At 46.4% G+C, this 22943-nt stretch overlaps 1 protein-coding gene across 4 annotated transcripts in view; it reads right to left on the reverse strand.

The window, feature by feature from the left end:
* LOC113583445 (thrombospondin type-1 domain-containing protein 4) overlaps positions 1-22080 on the reverse strand; it is a 36790-nt gene extending 14710 nt beyond the window's left edge. The window contains exons 1-7 of one of the 4 annotated variants that reach the window (XM_035524925.1): positions 21818-22080; positions 20800-20848; positions 20382-20451; positions 16569-16939; positions 16058-16460; positions 14816-14918; positions 12465-12601 (exon numbers count right to left, since the gene is read on the reverse strand). In XM_035524925.1, coding sequence (XP_035380818.1) covers positions 12465-12601; positions 14816-14918; positions 16058-16460; positions 16569-16939; positions 20382-20451; positions 20800-20822 — 1107 coding nt within the window. In that variant the 5' untranslated portion in view covers positions 20823-20848; positions 21818-22080. Of the gene's footprint in view, positions 1-693; positions 999-12464; positions 12602-14815; positions 14919-16057; positions 16461-16568; positions 16940-20381; positions 20452-20799; positions 20849-21789 lie in introns of those variants that run through there. The other 3 variants (XM_035524924.1, XM_035524926.1, XM_035524927.1) reach the window with 3 other exon arrangements.
* Positions 22081-22943: the final 863 nt, after the last annotated feature.

The following is a 22943-nucleotide window of genomic DNA, read 5'->3' on the forward strand; positions in this document are numbered from 1 at the left end:
TACACAGGCTGAGTTCACATTGTTTCTGAGACATATGATATGTAGACCATGTCTTTAAAATGAAAGCACAGGAGGCTGTTTTGGAGGCTGCCCCGTGTTGGCGGTGGGGGGGAGCAGGGCTGGTTGGACCGTTTCAGGACCCAGCTGTTAACAGGAGTGACATGAGAGGGCTGTGGGTTTAAACCCTAATGGACGCGCCCAAGGACAAACAAAACCCCACACAGGCAGGAACACAGAAGAGTAAACTACACCCAACCTCAGGATAGACAGAACACAGAGAAGAGTAAACTACACTCACCACCCCCTACCCCAGGAAGGATGGAACACAAGAAGCGTGTCCAAAAAACTTGAGTCAAACCCACCTGCCTCAAAACTCAACACAAACGTATCAAATTCTAGCATGTTAAGAATATCACAACTAGAGTGGAATTCCCTGCATTCTTTTATCCTACGATCTCGAAAAAAGTCAAAGAAAACCCACAAGCCCAGAAAATTCCTGCTCCGAGAAAACCAACTGAGCTGAGAGCACCACAAGTAGGCTACAGTGATGTTTTAAGCCCAATTCTAGACTAGATTTACAAGCGGCAGTCCTCACAGCGGACAGGACTCTGGTTGAGACTAGGGTTAGGCTAGACACTGCCGCTCGGTCAGCCAGTGCAGAAGGGAGGGTGGATGTGTGGAGGACAAGCTCACCTGCGGCCAGGACATGCCCAGTGCACAGGCGTGTAGAGAGAGCAGCAGCAGGGTCAGACGTCGCAGCATGGCAGCGCGGTGATGGAGGAGCGTGGCAGCGGGCGGAGGGGACTCGCTGTGTCCTCCCTGGCTGGGCTTCCTCCAGGACGCTGACCAACCTCCGAGGCTGCCTGGCTCACACGCAACACGCAGTCAGACGAGGCCACACGAGCGTGGAGCGCCTCGATCGCACACGACGAGCGTGGAGCGCCTCGATCGCACACGACGAGCGTGGAGCGCCTCGATCGCACACGACGAGCGTGGACTCTCTCGATCGCACACGACGAGCGTGGAGCGCCTCGATCGCACACACGAGCGTGGAGCGCCTCGATCGCACACACGAGCGTGGAGCGCCTCGATCACACACACGAGCGTGGAGCGCCTCGATCACACACACGAGCGTGGAGCGCCTCGATCGCACACACGAGCGTGGAGCGCCTCGATCACTGATGTGGCGAGTGTGTGCATGTGCCAGGGGCACTGCAGAAGAGAGGTGAGGAGCGAGAGAGGCCAGTAAGCCAAGAGAGGAGGTACAGAGGGAGGAGACCGGAGGAGAGGGAGAGAGAGAAAAGAGAGAGAGAGTGTGTGTGTGTATGAGAGAAACAGACAGAAAGGGAAAAGAAAAATAACCAATGAGAGAGACAGAATGTAGAAGAAAAAAAAACGATGGTGTGGGAGTGAATGAGGTCTGTATGTGTAAGAGTGAGAGAATATATGAGAAAGAGAGAGACTGTGAGAGAGAGTGTGTGTGATAGAAAAAGAGAGGAAGAGAAACGTGAGAGAGGTGGCGACTCCTGTGTGGGGATGTGCTGGGTGAGGAAGTCTGAGCCGTGCTTCCTTCCCGAGAAGAATGACAGGACTGAGGAAGAGGAAGGAACAGCCTGGGAACAGCCGGGGCTTCCGCACACACTCCCTACGCTCCAGAGTGACTGCCACCCTTAGCAAAGACACGTACGTGAGAGATAGAGAGAATGTCTTCATCTGTCACTGGAAAGACAAACATAGCCTCCGAGGTTAGCCCTAAAAATTAATTTAAAAAATCCTTATTCATGTAAATAAGATAAAAATTAATAGTAAATAGTAAAGTAAATAAATCCTTATTTATACACAAATTTTTAAAAAATGCAACATATATATATATATATATATATAAAAATCTTAAGTAAATTAAATTTAATAAGTACTATTTCACATTTCTCAAAAACATTACGGGGCATCCCTGCCTTTACCACTTTGTGAAGAGTCAGTGTTGTCAAGCACTGAGTTTCTCTTATAAATAAAGGCTGAGATGTTCCCTCCATCCTAAAGCTCCATCAGGTTCTTCTTCCCTGTTTGTGGGCTCTTCTCTCTGTTCATCTCACAGATCTTTGATGGGGTTGAAATCGCTGAACAGACCCAAACGTACGGCACAGCGAAAGTCCGGTTCTATGGTAACCGTTTCAGTGTGGATCTGAAGGCTTGCTTGGACCGCGGCCCAGCTCGAAGAGCCTTCCACTCTCGCCTCCTGCTTGACTCTAATCTAAAACCTCCTGCTACTTGTTGCAGTGCATTATGGAACGCTAACAAACGTCTCAGTTTCTTCCGAATTCTTGTGTCAGTCCCACCCCCACACTCCACAGACCCACCCACACATTCCACAGACCCACCCCCACACTCCACAGACCCACCCACACACTTCACAGACCCACCCCCACACTCCACAGACCCAACCCCACACTCCACAGACCCACCCACACACTTCACAGACCCACCACCACACTCCACAGACCCACCCCCACAGTCCACAGACCCACCCCCATACTTCACAGACCCACCCCCACACTCCACAGACCCACCCACACATTCCACAGACCCACCCCCACACTCCACATTCTCACTAAAAACACTAAAAGTGACAACGGAACACCCATCCAATCATCCATGTTCTAGTGATGTTTAATGACTTCCAGATGTTCACTTGTAGACTGACTGGATGCTTTCTTCTGGCAAAAAAACAGCTTGATTGGCATGAGGTGAAATCTAATTAAAGCTTTGGAGCCTTAAGGATCCAAGGAGGTCACCAACTCCTGCGTGTGGCCCCACTGTGATCCATGAAGGTTCGGCCTCCTTCTCCTCACTGTACAAGTTCAGAGACTCATGCAGTGGTATTAGTGGTCTGCAATCATGTCAGCAAAACACTCCCCCAGACATGTACAATGCCTCCAACACCCTGCATTTGGCCCACAGTTGTTTCATGGAGGCGCTCTCATGCATTTGGCGGCTTACACACCACGGTCCATCCACTTTATGCAGCAGGAACCCGGATTAGTCCAAGAAGTCAACGTTTTTTCAGTCCTCAAGGGATTAACATTGGCATCTTGGCCATGCATCTGCTTGGCAGGCCCAGACGTAGCCTTGTTCACTCAGTGGTGATCCCTGACACTGTCCACATCACTCCTGTGCTCAGTACAGAGATTAACTGATCCACTGTGTGCATTACACTGTGTTCATTACAGACATTAACTGATCCACTGTGTTCATTACACTGTGTTCATTACAGACGTTAACTGATCCACTGTGTTCATTACACTGTGTTCATTACAGACGTTAACTGATCCACTGTGTTCATTACACTGTATTCAGTACAGAGGTTAACTGGTCCACTGTGTTCATTACAGAGGTTAACTGGTCCACTGTGTTCATTACACTGTGTTCAGTACAGAGGTTAACTGGTCCACTGTGTTCATTACACTGTGTTCATTACACTGTGTTCAGTACAGACGTTAACTGGTCCACTGTATTCAGTACAGAGGTTAACTGGTCTACTGTGTTCATTACACTGTATTCAGTACAGAGGTTAACTGGTCCACTGTGTTCATTACATTGTATTCAGTACAGAGGTTAACTGGTCCACTGTGTTCATTACACTGTATTCAGTACAGAGGTTAACTAGTCCACTGTGTTCATTACACTGTATTCAGTACAGAGGGTAACTAGTCTACTGTGTTCATTACACTGTATTCAGTACAGAGGTTAACTAGTCCACTGTGTTCATTACACTGTATTCAGTACAGAGGTTAACTAGTCCACTGTGTTCATTACACTGTATTCAGTACAGAGGTTAACTGGTCCACTGTGTTCATTACACTGTATTCAGTACAGAGGTTAAATAGTCCGCTGTGTTCATTACACTGTATTCAGTACAGAGGTTAACTGGTCCACTGTGTTCATTACACTGTATTCAGTACAGAGGTTAACTGGTCTACTGTGTTCATTACACTGTATTCAGTACAGAGGTTAACTAGTCCACTGTGTTCATTACACTGTATTCAGTACAGAGGTTAACTAGTCCACTGTGTTCATTACACTGTATTCAGTACAGAGGTTAACTGGTCCACTGTGTTCATTACACTGTATTCAGTACAGAGGTTAAATAGTCCGCTGTGTTCATTACACTGTATTCAGTACAGAGGTTAACTGGTCCACTGTGTTCATTACACTGTATTCAGTACAGAGGTTAACTGGTCTACTGTGTTCATTACACTGTATTCAGTACAGAGGTTAACTAGTCCACTGTGTTCATTACACTGTATTCAGTACAGAGGTTAACTAGTCCACTGTGTTCATTACACTGTATTCAGTACAGAGGTTAACTGGTCCACTGTGGCATGTTGATTGATCTGTGCCACTCACTGGTGTTGTCCTCACCACGGCGGCTCTACAACGTCCCAGGAATTTAGCGGTTTCTGAGATGATTCAACCCTTCGCCTGGTACCCTGTTCTCATATCCTTTTGGAAATAGCCCCACCCTAATACCACACGCATAACCTGACACTAATACCACACACATAACCCCAACCTAATACCACACGCATAACTCCACATTAATATCGCATGCATAACCCTACTCTAATACCATACGCATAACCCACTCTAATACCACACACATAACTCCACCCTAATACCACATACATAATGCCACCCTAATATCACATACATAACCCCACCCTAAAACCACGCACATAACCCCACCCTAATACCACACAACCGGGGAGTGAAAGTGCAGAAGCAAGGGGTGGTGTGTAGCAGATCTGAATGGAGGAGGTTCAGGGCTTTGGAGAGTGTGGTGTGTCGGAGGTTCAGAGGTTCCTCCCTCTGCAGAGTGAGTCCTCCTCACATACCTATGGAAAGAGGTGCATGTTGCCAAAAGGCCTGAGCTCATGATTTGATTTTCCCATCACTCCATAACATTCCAGAGAGCAGGAGAGGGACACTGCCGTCAGCCATGTGTCTGATGGGCTGTGCAGGTTAGTCGCACATAAAGATCTACAGCCATGTGTCTGATGGGCTGTGCAGGTTAGTCGCACATAAAGATCTACAGCCATGTGTCTGATGGGCTGTGCAGGTTAGTCGCACATAAAGATCTACAGCCATGTGTCTGATGGGCTGTGCAGGTTAGTCGCACATAAAGATCTACAGCCATGTGTCTGATGGGCTGTGCAGGTTAGTCGCACATAAAGATCTACAGCCATGTGTCTGATGGGCTGTGCAGGTTAGTCGCACATAAAGATCTACAGCCATGTCAGACTCACCACAGTGTTGTGAATGCAGTCTCTAAAGAGAATCTCTGAAAGAACTGAATAGCTTCCCACTGACCACAGAAAACACACACACACAGAGACTCATATATGCAAGAATGTACGTGCAAGTAAATTGCACAGGAACTGTGAAAAGTTTACTTGTCAGTTGGCTCTCAGTGTGTGTGTTTGAGATCATGTGTGTTTGTGTGTGTGTGTGACACACCCTGGACCTCCTCCATTACTCCACAGTTACACACAGACAGACTAGCAAACAGGGCTAGTGACCCCGGTTTTGTTGAAAATGCCTATTTTAGAATTTTGGGGGTTTTTTGAAATTTTTTTAATGTTTGGTTATTTTTGTTGAACATTGCAGTGTGGTTAGGAACTAATAGTGATGTGTGATGAAGTACACAGTCAGAAATAATGGCAGAAGTATAACAAACCTGCCTGACTGATCAACTAGAAGAGCTCCCATGATGCTTTCTGTATCATGACTGTATAATGACCCCCCCCCCCCCCCGCTCCGACCTCTTTTAACCGATGCTCATCACTAAAGTCTGATTAAAACAAATGAAGCATATAAATTATTTCTAAGAGTGAAAGCGTAGTGTAAGGACTTAACTCTTATAGCATGGGTTTCTGGGAGTGTAAGGGGTTAACTGTTACTGCATGGGTTTCTGGGAGTGTAAGGAGTTAACTTTTACAGAGTGGGTTTCTGGGAGTGTAAGAGGTTAATTCTTGAGGTGTGGATTTCTGGGAGTGTAAGGGGTTAATTTTTGCAGCATGGGTTTCTTCAAGTGTAAGGGGTTAATTTTTGCAGCATGGGTTTCTTCAAGTGTAAGGGGTTAACTCTTACAGCGTGTAAATTTAATGTGCATCCTCAAGGTGTTAACAGCACTCCAGTGAAGACTAGAGGAACTATTGACCTGTGGTTTTACTGAGATGAGCACTGACGTGAGTACTGCTGTGTGATTGGCTCTGACGTGAGTACTGCTGTGTGATTGGCTCTGACGTGTGATTAGCACTGACGTGTGGTTAGCACTGATATGAATACTGACGTGTTATTAGCACTGACGTGTGGTTAGCACTGATATGAATACTGACGTGTGATTAGCACTGATGTGTGGTTAGCACTGATATGAATACTGACGTGTTATTAGCACTGACGTGATCAGCACTGACGTGTGATTAGCACTGATATGAATACTGACGTGTTATTAGTACTGACGTGTGGTTAGCACTGATATGAGTATTCCTATGTTATTAGCACTGACGTGTGGTTAGCACTGATATGAATACTGACGTGTTATTAGCACTGACCTGTGATTAGCACTGACATGTGATTAGCACTGATATAAATACTGACGTGTTATTAGTACTGACATGTGTTTAGCACTGATATGAGTATTCCTGTGTTATTAGCACTGACGTGTGGTTAGCACTGATATGAGTATTCCTGTGTTATTAGCACTGACGTGTGGTTAGCACTGATATGAATACTGACGTGTTATTAGCACTGACCTGTGATTAGCACTGACATGTGATTAGCACTGATATAAATACTGACGTGTTATTAGTACTGACATGTGTTTAGCACTGATATGAGTATTCCTGTGTTATTAGCACTGACGTGTGGTTAGCACTGATATGAATACTGATGTGTTATTAGCACTGACGTGTGGTTAGCACTGATATGAATACTGATGTGTTATTAGCACTGACGTGTGGTTAGCACTGATATGAATACTGATGTGTTATTAGCACTGACGTGTGGTTAGCACTGATATGAATACTGATGTGTTATTAGCACTGACGTGTGATCAGCACTGGCGTGAGTATTCCTGTGTTATTAGCACTGACGTGTGGTTAGCACTGGCGTGAGTATTCCTGTGTTATTAGCACTGACGTGTGGTTAGCACTGATATGAATACTGATGTGTTATTAGCACTGACGTGTGATCAGCACTGGCGTGAGTATTCCTGTGTTATTAGCACTGACGTGTGGTTAGCACTGGTGTGAGTATTCCTGTGTTATTAGCACTGACGTGTGATCAGCACTGGCGTGAGTATTCCTGTGTTATTAGCACTGACGTGTGGTTAGCACTGGCGTGAGTATTCCTGTGTTATTAGCACTGACGTGTGGTTAGCACTGATATGAATACTGATGTGTTATTAGCACTGACGTGTGATCAGCACTGGCGTGAGTATTCCTGTGTTATTAGCACTGACGTGTGGTTAGCACTGGTGTGAGTATTCCTGTGTTATTAGCACTGACGTGTGATCAGCACTGGCGTGAGTATTCCTGTGTTATTAGCACTGACGTGTGGTTAGCACTGGCGTGAGTATTCCTGTGTTATTAGCACTGACGTGTGATTAGCGCTGACGTGAGTACTGACGTGTCCAGTGTCATCCCCATGCTACAGAGCACCTGCTTTTGGAAGCAAACATCTGCACATGTACACCTTGAGCGTTTATGGTGGAGCTCAAGTGTGGACGGCTCCCAGCGTGCGGGGGAGGCGAGGCGGCAATATTTCAGGGAGCCACCAGAACCAGGAAATTAACGTGGAGGTCTAGACCCCTGAGGGACACGTCCTGTGCCCCTCACCCTTACGCTCACCCCGAATAAAGGTCTTAAAGCTGTCAGTCAGGAAAGATTTTAGTACTGTAACAATTAAGGCATGGTAACACCCCTAATGACAACATGAAGGCCTGCCAAGGTTTCATGCGTGCTTTAGAACATTCAACATGGTTCCTGCGGAGGCAGGAGGAGGGGTTTATTGGAGCAGCTGGTAGCACGGCTCTTCTGATATGTGTAACACGTCGCGTTTGCCAGATGTGCAGAGAATAGCTTGTGTGTGACTGAGGGCTTAAAATGGGCTTAAAACACTTAAAACAAACAAAAGCAAATCAACCCGCGTCTTCCCTATTTGCAAATACTAAATTGATGCCATGAAGTGAAAAAAGTCATACGGCTACACGAGCTGTTGAAATCACACCCAGCTAGCTGGATGAGCAGACAGGTCTTTGTCTTTGTGAGGGAGCCCAGAGAGAGAGAGACGGAGGATAGTGAGAACAGAACAGGTCCGAATATCCGCATGTCCTGAACCAGTCAGGCTGACGTCCTTATCCCTGTCCTTCCCAAAGGCAGAACTCCGGGTCTAAGCCTCTAGAGCACCCTCCAGTGGGCGCCAGGCAACAGGCATACTTCACTAGGGTTGAGCCTGCCCCCGACCTGCGCTGGGAGTGTTTATAACGGCCGTGGTGCTCGGGCTGGGGGGGGGGGGGAGAGAAACACCCGGGACAGGATGCTTATAACAGATGGATGAGCAAAGGAGAGGAGGGATGGGGAGAGATTCTCAGTCCCACACCCACGAGAGCTGGGAGGGGGAGTCAGGAACAGCCACATGCTGGCACGATTACAGCATGTGGGATCTGCAAAAGAGGTGAGTGAAGAAGCAATGAGACACCAGGCAGAGCTGTTAGAAGCAAACACGCACGTACGCACGTACACACGTACGCACACAGCCTGAGCTGTATGTCCACTGTAGAACCTCATTCTAGTTCCTTTTACTTGCCCTAACTGAACTATTAATACATTAATAGTTCTATTAATAGTTCTAATATTAATAGTTCTCATTAATACAACAAAGCCATTAGGTAATGGCAGCCCAGACCGAATAGTTGCCATAGGTGTAGTGGGTTACCGAACCACTTCCGCCAGTCACTTTCCCCAGAACAGCAACGTGTACTGGCCTGGGTCCAGGTTCGCTACCAGGTTACCAACGGCCAGTTCAAAGAGTGAGAACAGAGAAAAGTGGGTTTTAAGAGAAGCCAAACTAATGCATTGCCTCGCCGACAACCTACTGACCTTGGCGACCCCTCCCCGAGCCATCCTAAGGCCGGTCGGCGCGGTGCTCAGGCAGCAGGGGTCAGGGGTCAGGGCTTCCTGGAGTGGGAGACAAGGTGGTGGTTATGCGTTAAGGCCCAGACTAACGTCAAACTTTCATCACTCATAACCCTTGCGGCTTCCCAAGAGCAGTAGCCTTATATAAACAAAAACCACAGGGTCAACCAGCGAGACAAGGCTTGCACACTGAGACAGAGCTACAGCCCGACGGGGGCGGTCTTTCTCCCAATTTAGCCTTTATGCCACATCCACCCATTAGCCAGCTAACCTTCTCTGTGATAGAACACCTACCATGGCGGGTATGGCAAGCTCATACGTCCTGGTCAGTAAGTTTGAACAGCTGTCCACGATTGGGTCCTGCTCGGCTACACACACACACACGCGCGCTTGTGTGGCACAACTGAGCCTCGCTGGGGGAGTTTACACGTACAGGGCACTGACTTCTTCACGCGCCGCTACAAAATTCCAGACGGCTTCAGACCTCGCCAACGCAGCTGCCCGAGAGGCTTGTTCAGTTTCATGCCCGGAAGGCAGTTTTGGTGGAGGGTTCAGTGACTGAGAAGCTTTCTGGGAAAGGGAACCTTGTCCGCCCTGTGACTGAAGGTCAGGAGGTCAGCGCCAGGGTGTGTGGTATGACACCAGCATGAACTCTCCACCCCGTGTGATTGGGCGCGTGCATGTGTGCGAGATTTACAGCCATTTCCAGTTGCATTTGCTCTCAGGCACCATTAATGTGATAGTCTTAAAGGAAACACACCTGCAGAACATAAACAAGAAGCCAAAATCATGACAGAGTCACAGGGGATGCACGCACACACACACACACACACACACACACACACACACACACACACAGCATGGATGAGGTGAGACTAGTTTCATATGCAGAGAAGCACCTAACGCTGAAATGCTTATGCGTCGAGGTTTTGCTGCTCCAGAAACACACAACATGACCCCAGGATCTGGAGATGGATTGTCTCTCTCTTAAAGGAATCACGCAACTTTGCATTTCTTCTCCGCAACCTTCCATGAAGCTCCCATCTGGACACACACTCAAACGCACACGCGCACACGCACACACACACACACGTACACACACACATGGGTTGGACTTGATTCTACAAAACAACAGTGAACCAAGCATGAATATTTAGTACCAGCCACCCTTGTGCGATGGGGGGGTGAGAGTTATTTGGGATGTCTGGGGCTACACTGACCCTGTCTGTCCACATGTCCCCTCCAAATCTTAGTCCAACACAGAGTCCTCGTCAAAGAGCAAGCATGCTCAATGCTCAGAAATAATTCACAATAATAAAAAAGCCACAATGAAATTCTTCCGGCATAAACAACTGTGCTCCCAGGATCCACCCAGCCAATGGCGAGGGCTCAGAGGTGGGCCTGCACGTGCAAACTCCGCCCAGCGGGAGCGCGGATGTCGTTATTTCTTGTCACCATGGCGATGTCACCTACAGTGCTGAAGCCACACACGTCATGTTCTGCAGCGGGAGCTAACCCGGCCGAGACGATGTTCTCCGCATACACTCCTACACGTAGCTGCATAGTCTCCACCCAGCTCGGCGTGAGAGGGCGAGACGGCGATGGAGCGCTCTGGACCCAAACCCACCACTTGCACGGGAGAACACACAGACCCAAATGTAGGGCTGGCCCACAAACTGGGAGGACAGTGCTGGAGATGCATCATCCCTCTCTTAAAAGAATCCCACGCAACTTTTAATTTCTTCTCCGCAACCTTCCACGAGGCAGTGATCGCCTCTTCTAGACGGTGTAACAGTCTGGCTCCATGGTCAAAGAATTCCCTTCACATTCCACGCAGAGCTTTGGCTCTGAGAAAACGCTCTCGGCACAGCCAACAAGAACGTATGAGGAACACGTGAGGTCCAAGAGAAAGTTTCGTGACTGGTTAACCTACAGTACACATTTACAAGTGCAGACAGTTATGAAACAGAGTACACAAACAAAAGAATATCAGCCTGTAGGAATCAAGAGCACAAAAAACCCACACAGAGTAGAATAGTGAAAGCCTGGCTTAGATGGTGATGATTCAAGTTGGTCAGCATAAAGGGTCCTTTAGGGCATAGAGCATACATCCTTTAGGGCATATAGCACACATCCTTTAGGGCATACAGCATACATCCTTTAGGGCAATATTCTCAGCATTCTGGAGCAGTCTACCACTGAACCACTCACTTTCCCTAAAGGAAGCGTGTAGGTTACACCTAATTCTACTCACTTCATTTTGTTGAGAAAAGGTTTTGTTGGAATTTGCCAGTGCAAGTTCCATTGACCTTATTTTGATGACAGCTTAATAGCTTAAATATTAAATCGCAACAGCAAAGATTCAGGGTGGGTCTCGACCACAGGAAAGACAAGGAATTGCAAATAAAAAAGCCAGCACAGCAAAATGTGGGAAGTTAAAAAAAGTGTGGCAAAACAAATGGACCACAGCATGTTAACGTGTATGTGTGTGTGTGCATTTGTGTATTTTTATATATATATATATATATATATATATATATATATATATATATATATATATATATATATATATATATATATACATACACAATGCATTCTCTTATAAAAATGTGTGTGTGTATGTGTGTATATATATATATATATATATATATATATATATATATATATATATATATATATATATATATAGTATGTATATAATGTATTCTACAAACGCAACTATTAAGAACAGTTCTAATACAACATTCCATCAAAATTAGTTACAAACGACCATTACACACGTTAACAGACAACAGGTAAAACAAACCAAAAACTATAACAATGTTGAGACTCTTCTGTGAGGTCCAACATAGAGCCTTTCAGGAATAATCATTTTTGATTATATTGCACTGCCCTCCACTGGCTGCTAGTGTAACTGCACTTTATAAATAGCCGCTGTGCTTCAGTCTTACTCTTTTTCACTCCCGGCTTACAGTCGTTTTAGATACGCTCTGATCACGTGATCATTTCTACAAGCACTCATTATTCATATCAGACAGACATTTTACAGATTGAGAAATTTCACTATTCTGCCAAACCTGTAAATTACCCAAAAAACAGAATGTCAGGAGTTGTCATAACATGAAATATGGAACACGTCAAGAGTCCCAGTCAAATATCTATCTAATATGTCCAGCATGGTGAGTAGTGTCTAATAATTAATGGAAAAGCAGTGTCACTGCACTACCCCCAAAAAACAAAGGTCACAGGTCAAGGTCAGACGACTCCTACCTGACACTTCCCAGCCACACAGACGGATGTCTCATTTTGTCCGCAGGGAGTTCCGTCTATGACCCTGTCCGACTGGCGCACGTAGAACCGGTATCCAATCGCCCGGCAGTTTAGCTCACAGAGCTGGTCTTCGGGAACTGGGAAGAGTTTTCACAATGCTCAGTGCTCAGTCACTACTCAGATCTGAACTGGGATCAGTTTAGCCTTTCCTGTTCTTATGACAACAGCTGGGAGAGCTGATCCTTTATCAGTCATACATAAAGCTATGGTGTTAAACCATTCACATCCATTCTGTTAAATCATTTAAATTTAATATGAGGGTTTTCTATAAGCTGCCACAGGAGGGCAGCAAAGACACCCAGAATGTACTTGTGTAATGACTGAACTGGTGGAAAGGTTCACACTATGTTCACATTAGAGGCAACACTGTTCCATTCAGATTTTTTTTGCTCAGATGAGACTGGCCTATCTCAGTGGTTCACATTCAGAATTGCAAGTGACCTACAAGTGTCTGTAATATGAATGGATGTGTCCTCTGAAATGGACACGTGTCTGATCTAGGACAAAAAGCTGTGTTCACATTACCAACCTGAAGTGACTCAAATTAAATTTTATTCTTCAATGTGACACAGCTCTGATTTTTCTCAGGGTTGTGCGGGCATTTAAGCCAATCTTTTCAAATCTGATTTGTGTCACTTTCGAATGTGGTCCTAGATCTGTTTCATCTGATTCGTGGCCATGCAACTTGAGTGAGAACAGTCAGATCAGGATTTAATGTGGCTTTTTGTACACACGCATGCGCTTAGCTCTCACCGGAAGAGAGCGGTGAAAGAAAGTAGCTGCAAAAACGGCGCGAGCTAGCCGTGGCAACCTGATCGTGTCTGGCCATGATATAAACATGATTGCGTGCGGTTTGTCAGTATTAATACCGTGTGCCTTTTTTCTCGGTGGTGAGACTCATACAAAAACACATCAATGTGTGCATGTTGTCAACCATCAAGATCCAATCCTGATTTAAAAAAAAATAGCAATTGAACAATGAGGTTTGTAATGTGAATGCCTCAAATCTGATCTGAAACAATCACATACCTGAAAATAAATCAGATCTGTGTCACATTAAAGCAAAAAAAACAAAAAAACAAAAAACAAAAACTGGATTCGAGCCATTTCAGCCTGGTAATGTGAATGTAGACAGTGAAGCACAATTTGGATTGAACTCCTTAAAAATGTCATAGTGGGGCCCCCAAACCTTTGGAGCGAAATGCAAATGAAGCACAGAGACAGTCAACCTTTAATTCAGCTGTACGCACATCGCGGTCATGATGTCCCATCGAATAGCAAAGCGTTTCCTTCTGAATTACCGCCATACCTGCAAAAAGCCGCAACCTTCCTGTGGACTCATAAACTCTCAGAGAGAAACAGCTGCAATCTCACCGCAACCAGTAACAAATTACACCACCAGCTAGTGCCAATGAAAGCTATTTACTACGATTATAATTATAATCAGTGAAAACCATTTCCTCCAGTTCCCTGTACTTCCCAGCCTAAAGAGGGCTGGCAGAAGCAGTTGCACTTGGCACAGTTCGACCAGCGTGGGGAACTTGCTAAAGTGATTCAGAGCTCCACAGCACAGGGAGCGAGCAGCACTCAGTTCTGCTTGTTGCAGTGCACCAGTACGTGAGGGGCAATGACCTGCTGACCCTCCACCAACCAGCCTGTCATGAGTTAATAGTCATGCACACACACACACACACACACACACACACACACACAAATGTTCACACGCACACACACACGCATGCATGTGCACAGACACGCATGCACACACAAATGCTCACACACGTGCACGCACGCGCACACACACACATACACACGTAAACACACATACACACACACACACACACACACACACATATTGGTTCCTGCTCGTTCCTGAAAACGTTTAGAGTTTACGATGTTGGTTAGGTTTCAGCCCCAGGGAGAGGAAGGCACCTTGGCAGAGGGGTGTGCACATGCAGCGCGAAATATGCGCCGGCATGACTGAACGTTCTCCGGGCTGGTGCGTGCACATTTGTGTTCGGCCAAGAGACCAAGAGATTAAATACAATATACCTAATCTTCTTAAATTAGGATGGCATTATTCACACTTCCATTCCTATTGAAACTAACTGGCATTTTGACATTCGGTGAGTACAGTCATTGTTACTATCCAAAGACAGGTGTTCTGTTACACTGTATATCAGTGGTTGCTCAGAGACCCAAAATACACAGTTCATGTTGCTTAACAAGGTATGAAATTGAAATTTCCCCCCAACATCACCAAACATCACCACAAAATATTAATGTCTCACCTTCATTGAAGGGTTCCCATTCGTAGAGGCGTCCCATAAAAGGACGTTTGTTATAGGAGGAGCACTGGACGTCTCTGATGTGCCTGCTTGCTGCAGGACAAGGCTGAAGATGGGTGAGAACACACACACACACACACACACACACACACACACACACACACACACACAGACACAGACACACGCACACACACATGCCACACACATACACAGAAACACGCACACACACACACCATACACAGACAGACAGAGACACACACACACACGCCACACACATACACAGACACACACACACAAACAGACACACACACACACACACAGACACACACACACACACACGCCACACACATACACAGACAGACACAGACAGACACACACACACACACACACACACGCCACACACATACACAAACAGACACACACAGACACACACACACACGCCACACACATACACACAGCAGTGGACTTTTGCAATACAATAATTATCCCTGTGATAAGATTATTAAGTTATTCATCCATTATTAAGCCTCCTGACCAGCAGCACTCTCAAAGTTAGGAGTTAAGCCACATGCTTCATGGCCTTAGCACTGCTGCATTTAACCTTTGACCTTCGCTCTTCAATATGTTTGGGGGGCGGGTGGGGTCTAAACCCCCGACACTGTAACATTCCTCCCCCTGGACAATTCCTGTTTTAACGATTGCCATGAAGAGACATGGACTCCAATCACATCCACCCATACACACATACCAGAAGCCTTTCTGTCTGAACAAGCTCTGCATCATCTTCCCCAACTCAGTACTGAACATACTGCTAGGATGAAATCAGGACACAACCAGGATGAAATCAGGACACAACCAGGATGAAATAAGGACACAATCAGAATGAAATAAGGACACAATCAGGATGAAATCAGGATGCAATCAGGATTAAATTTGCAGCCTCTGCCAAGAACCTTTACAATGCAGATCATCAAAATGACGTTTAAGATTGGAATCATCGCAAATCTACATCCGCCTCAAGTTTGGGTGAATATATCTGACAAACTGTATATTCAAGTTGCAAGCGTCTTGGTATTTTGGACGCACACCCTGTAACGTCGCGCATGCCAAACTCCTGGTTGTCATACTTGGCAATAATATATTCCGTGTCATATGTTTCTAATTCCGAACCCTCAGTATCCTACGCTACCAGGGAAACTTCGGAGACGTTTTAAGCTTCATCTGCACAGTCGGTGTGACTCGTACCTTCCTGTTGCACATCTTGTACTGACTTGGGGCTCCTGGGCAGGATGAGGCAGGTAAGGGGTTGGAGGGTCTGCTCGGGGCCGACACCTGGCCTCCTCCATCTGCCGATGGGCTGCGTGGGTACTGCTCACCTTGGGGCTGGAGCCCTGAGCGGGGCTGATGGACGGACACCTGCTGGCTGCTGCCATGATGGGCATTTAGGTGGGCGAGCTGGTGGTTGTTCAGGTGGGTGTTCCTGTAGCTGTGTTGATGCTGTCCATAGTTGTGCCAGGGGTGCCCGAATGTGGAGCCAGAATGTCGGGGGCTGCGGAGAGACCGGCCTGGCTCTCTCTCTGAGGGCATCACATATGGCATCTTCCCATAGCCGTACATCCCTGGGCTGATCTGACTGCTGCCGCCTCGGCTTAAAAAAAACACACAGCGCTTAACATATTTAATGTGTGCACCATTACCACTAGACACAGAGCGAGAGAACAATATCAACGATGCCAGCGGCGTTAAAGGGCTGTACCGTCGACCGGGCCGCACTTCACCCTTCTCCTTCCTCGGGTCCCTCTGGGCGTTCGGGGTCCGCCCCGTATTCCCACCATGCAATGGCACAGAGGGTCTGGAGGCCGACGCCACCTGCTCTGGGTCCTGGCGCCCCATGTGCGGACCCTGCCTCGGGGGGTAGGCCCTGTCCACAGGGAGACAAGGCCTGCTTTGTTCCTGCACTCCGCCACCGCAAGTACGGGAACACGTGCCCCATGTTCCCCAGGAGCCCCACGACCCAGGAGGAGAGGAGCCCCAAACACCCGGGTGGGACTCGGGGTGGGACTCGGGATGGGACTCGGGATGGGACTCGGGATGGGACTCGGGATGGGACTCGGGATGGGGAGTGACCTGTGGGCACAATAACACATGCATTACACACAGGTGCAGATCACTATAACACATGCATTACACACAGGTGCAGATCACTTTAACACATGCATTACACACAGGTGCAGAATAAACAACAAACGATAATACCTGCAGACATCAAAACTACACCTATAGAAAATGCTGCATTACTCATTTCAGGGTTAACCAAGTACTTAGTCAAGTCAGAAAATGAACTGGTTAAATAGACATTTTTTGCCATAGAAATCTGAAAGGTGTTATAAAATATATGGTATAGGTGTACAGTGTGTCCTAAGGAAAGCATCTGAACTCCTTTGAATGCCCTCCATACCCAGAATTCTTACAAGCTCATCAGTCCAGTACAAGCAACACTGGCACCTCTGAGTCACTGGTCCCTTAGTGCTGACCCACAATGCACTGCACACTCAGTTCTCTCTCTCTGAATATCTCTCTCTCACACTAAAGCCGAGATGACAGGGGCCAGTAGCAGTCAGAGAATAAATCTTAATTAAACAGGAACTGCTGGCAGAGGCTTCCACGGCTGTCTGTCCACAGGAACCTGGTCCCCAACCCCATCCTGCTTCGAGAACTCTAGCCCACTGTCATCTTCAGGGTCAGCAGAGGGTCAAACAGCCGTGCCCCCCACCCCTCACGAGATGCCGTGCCAACTCTCTCTATGGGTGGAATGCCAAGAGGTGGCTCTGTGATTGGGCGCTTCACCTATCAGTCACTGTATCCTTTACATGGATTGGTTACCGCAGCTCCTTTTAGTCCCTCATAACCTTTCCATGTCCAAATCTCCAGGGAAAACTTCCCACCCCTGGCCGAGAGCCACCTCTCCCATCATCACCTGAGCACTGATCGCACTCTCTGTGTCGATAGCTGTGACCTCCGGTTCACTCTGCTACCATGCGACCGAAGCACCCCTAAAGCCTGACGTGAGCTGAGCATTACCAACCCTAATCCACTAATCCTAGCCCTTATACTTGAGAAGCAGCCAAAGACTGGGTCAGATCAGCCACTACGGATAACATTCCCTCTCCCCCTTCCCTGTGACACCAGGATTGGGTTACTAAAAGGGATTGTACATGGCCTGATTACACATTCCCGATTTCCGGACCCTAATGTGGTTCAAGTCTTCATACTTAAGTGTGAACACTGGTATTAATTACCTGTCATGTCAAAGCAACTTGAGTGATAGAAGACCATTAGGCGAAGGTTAGCTCTCTCATGCCAAAACATGTGGTGTGTTTAAAGGAGCCGTGTAATTCCTTACGTGTATATCAGGTTTAAGTTAGTTTCCTCAGTGATTAAAGTGCCCTTAACGTGTGATGAGAGGCCAAGCTCATTAAGTCGTATGATCCTCCAGCAGATCAGGCAGAGCTGGTGCTAGCAACACCAAGGTCATAGGTTTGATGCCCCAGAAGATCACATACTACTGGTCTGCTGCTCTGGAAAAAGAGGTCAGCCAAATGCCGAAAAGGTCAACAATGTCGTAGTCAAATATTTTTAAGCGTCCTAGTTAAAAGTGGTGAGAAACAATGCAAAACAGTAAAAGAAAGAATACGTCCAATCAGAACCCTGAACCATGTTACAGACTCCTCCTCCAGAATTCTCAAAGCATTCTCAAAAATCCAGATTCACACTTATTGTTCATAACTATGTAGATGTTTTGATTTGAGTTTTTCTTTTCCTACTACACAAAAATATGAAGAGCTTTCAGTTTCCTGAATGGCATTTGCAGTTGTGAATCTAAATCCGTATGCACTTTAAACACACAGTGCACACAGTGTTAACACACTCGGTGGGTCTTTATGTCAGACATATACTGGGCAGACAGGAAGTCACAGACTTTTTAAAGACAGCACCTCCATTTCAGGGAATGCATTTTTATTGGACAGCTGGTGCTTCCTAGTGACTGTGCTGTTTCTTCATTCATTCATGCACAAGAGAACTCACAAACGGTACTGAATTGATGAGAGTTTAACAGAGTTAAATAGAGTTGATTCTATGTGTGGTGTTTGCATCTGGGCTCTACTGCTGTTGCATCTCAATGCAAGGAATTAAGAGTGGGTTAATTTCTGTAGGGCAAGCCATCCTGATGGCCCCAGCACCCGAATAAATCAATCAGACATCAAGAAAACATGAGGTGTATCGAAATCAAGTCTTTGGAGCTGAAACATCCTCGTGAGTTTGGAAGTAGTAAACAATCTGGCAGGCCACGACTGACCACTGCAGACTGAAAACCGCGGAACAGATCAGGAACACTATCCAGGATGTTAAGCACAGCTGCATCAAAGACTGCCATGAAGGGAAAGTATACGCTAGCACGACCTCACGGCACTCACCGCAAGACACAAACCGCCGGAATCCTTCAGGAACAAAACGGGCCAGGTTACACGCAGTTTAGAAGAACATTAAGAGCTCTGGGACAAAACCAGACACATGAGACAGACATCGAGGCATGCCAAAGCAACAGAAAGTAGCCACAAAATACCCTAGCCAACTTTAACCACCTGATCCGTGAAGCATGGTGGCACGGGATTGGACGACAGCCAGAGCAAACTGTCCTGACGCAGGACGCGGCTACAGGATGTGCACAGACGCACCACAGACGCACCACAGACACTCACACGTAAGTGCCTCAGACCTCACTGGGTGGTGTTTCACCCAGGACTCAAAGCAACTAATAACGCAGCTGTGTATTTTACTCAGGACCAAAATGTTGCGCGAGAGTGACTGGCCAAGACATTCAACAAACTTCTTGCCAGGTTAGCATACACTTAATGTTCTAAAGCAGTGGGAGCTCAGTGGTTAAGGTACTGGACTTGTAATCGGAAGGTTGACAGTTCAAGCCCCTACCAAGTTGCCACTGTTGCCTCAATTTATCAAGTTGTGTTTGGTCAGATGGGTAAGTTCTTGGAAAAAGTATTAGGTAAATGTAAAAATTAATTACAGGACTGCCAGAGCTTCACAGCGAGGTCTGTAGGATTTGAAACTAAATACAAACTGTGACTTTACAAACACTGCATTTAATACTATGTTCATTGACCAATTACTTAGGGTCTCTGGATGGTAGGATAAAGCATGATGATTCCTAAATGTAGTAGAAGTCTTAAAATAGCCTGTGTACAGTACCACATGTAAGAGCCTTGAATTAAAGGTGACAATCCTAACTTCCATCCTATATATTCGTTCGTTCATTTCAGGTCCAGTTTGGTGGAGTGTAGAATCAAAATAACCATTTATGTGTCACTAATTACAGTTTTATGTATAGTGCTCTAGTTGCGGCGTGTGTGTTTTTTAGCAGATTCTCAAAAGTTGACTCACTTTTATACTACGTTTAGGAACCAGATGCGGATTTCAGTACTATTAAATCAATTCAAAGATCAAAGTCCAGTCGTTGAAGCTCCAAGAAATCTGGCCCTGGTGCACGCGTTACCTTGTGATGGTCCGCTGGGAGCTGACAGCTGGCGAGGCTTGACCAAAACAGGACCGTAACCATGGTGACACTGTGAACAAAAGAGTACAAGGAAAATACTTCTGCAGCCTATACACATAGATGCATACTGCATTTACAGGCACACTTCAGACCCATATTGCAATAACTGCTATTCTATTAATCTAATCAGAATTCAATTTAGAAAAATGGCTGGATTTGCTGTTATGAAAGACATCATAACCACTATAAGCACAATCACAAGTCTGGAAAGTGAGTAAGAGCCACCAAAACACGGCAACATGCACGTGCACCTCGTGCCGGTCCCAGTAGCCTGCCACTTTGCCAACAAATCGCCGGTCTGAGGACGTCCCTGATAAATCAAGTGCCCAGATCATCTCAACTTCGGGGGGGCTCTTACCTCACGCCCGGGACCCCACACATGCTGAAGAGAACGCGGCCGGCTGTACCTGAAATGAAAACCAAGGCACTCATTACGCAGACCCCCGTGCAGGGTAACGCTGAGCTGGTGTGGATCTTCTCATGCAGTGGCGCAAAAGACCCACGAGCACTGACCTCCGTCACTGACCCGGGACTCCCTGACCCTGTCGTGCCCTTTTACTGAAACCCAACACCCACTTCAAACACACTAGTGGGTTTAAATAATAGCTCCATAAATACACCAATAATCACAAGCATCTCTCCCCACGATCCCAATTTAGGCACTCAAGCTTGGCCTATGGACCAAGAGAACATCACCAGATAAATGGGACATTTAAAACAAAAGGTGTTATTTTCACCATTGATTAACACTTAAGAAATCCACATAGTTCATATCACATAGGTAGTTAAACAGTGGAATACACAATTACGATGTGTGAAGGTTAAAGGTTCTGTTGTCTTTAAATTCACGTTAAAGGTAAAGGAACATCTCCTGGGAGCATCTTTAACTTTCTAGACTGGTTAAGCTCTGAATTCAGTACTTAACTCCGGTAGATATGTCCTCACTAAGGCATAGCACGGAAGCTGTTATGACACACTGAGATAAATAACGCAGATAATAACGAGATAAATGGGTGTAGGTTTGTGAAGATATTACTGAAACACCACACAGGCAATGTGCATGCTGGCAAAACGCGCCACTGTCAACGACAGAGTGACACGGACCGGCAGAACTAAAGACCGAAAAAGATAACGCGCGTTTTACAATATAGAACAATTTAGGGAAATGCAATTTTGCTGCTATAATTGTTACCACTCTGGAAAAAAAGACTTGCACAGAACAAAAGACGGTTTCACTTGCAAAGTACACTATGAGAACTTGCTTAAAGAAACGATAATGGCTGGGTGTAAACGTGCAGTAAAGAGTGATACGAGAGTGAAGGACTTGATGTCCAGTGAGGCATCTCACAAAGGATCAACGTTAGCCCCGTCGATACCGTGACGAGGTCCTCGCAGTGCACTGCGCTCCACCGGTCCTAGTGGGAAAGATCTTTATTTGGTCCGAGACGACTTGAGGCGCATAAAACAATGCGCAATGCGCTCCGAAGGCAGTAACCGCGGTGGCGGTGGATATCCTTCATGTTTAATCGAGTTTAGAAAAGTTTGCTCATGTCAAGGCTTTGCCCGCTGTCCCGGAGCAATAAGCACTCCCTTAGTGCAATGCGCTGTTTTCGTCACATGCGGTTGGCAAGGCTTAATCAACAGCGGAGAGATTGGACAAAATCATCGGAGTGCGCCACCTGCCGTGCTCTGTCTGTGTGTGTGTGTGTGAGCGAGAGAGAGAAACTCCAATGTAAAGAGACAGAAAGGGAATATGTATGGTAGAATGCATACTGAAACTTTGCTGTTTGCTATTAAATGGGGGGCTACAGCCGCATGTTCAATCTCATTTTCAACAGAATCTGTAACCCTAAAGTAGAAATAAAGAGAACGCTATTAACAAACATTTACAGAATCTATTATTGAATTGATTATTCCTATTAAAATAACTGTAAAAACAAACAAACAAACCAAAAAAACAACAAAAAAAACCCAGCTGCATTGTTTTTTTTAAAATTCAGCCAGCGCGAAACAAGATTTCGAAAGCGCTGTCATCTCGTCATGGCCTCTGCCACACCGTGTGCTGTGAGATCTGCGTCCGGACAGCGAACTGCGTCGAGGCGGGGAACCAACGCTGGAGCGCAGCCACGATCTTGCGCTCTCCAGATCCGAAGCTGGGCCTCTACCGTAAACTCTCTCTCCGGTACTAGATTTCACTTACTTTTCACAGAAGCGTAAAGTAATACTTCAGAAAAGGTGCAAAGGTTCAGAATCACAGCCTAATTTCTGCTCGCCTCCACCGGGTGCAGTCCTGCATCAGTGTTTAATCCACATACTCAATGTCATCCTTGAGCGCGAGGCAGGAGTCGCCTCGGGCCTGTTTTTTTGCGACGCCATCAGATTTGGCGGATTAGAGCTGCGATCCTCTGACAGCAGCGTTCAGTATTGCGTGACATTTGCGCGGCCAAGAGACATTAATTGCTGTACTGTACTGATGATAGACACCAGGCAGGGCAGGGGCTC

This window comes from Electrophorus electricus, chromosome 4, assembly GCF_013358815.1.
Source record: "Electrophorus electricus isolate fEleEle1 chromosome 4, fEleEle1.pri, whole genome shotgun sequence".
Classification (NCBI taxonomy): domain Eukaryota; kingdom Metazoa; phylum Chordata; class Actinopteri; order Gymnotiformes; family Gymnotidae; genus Electrophorus; species Electrophorus electricus.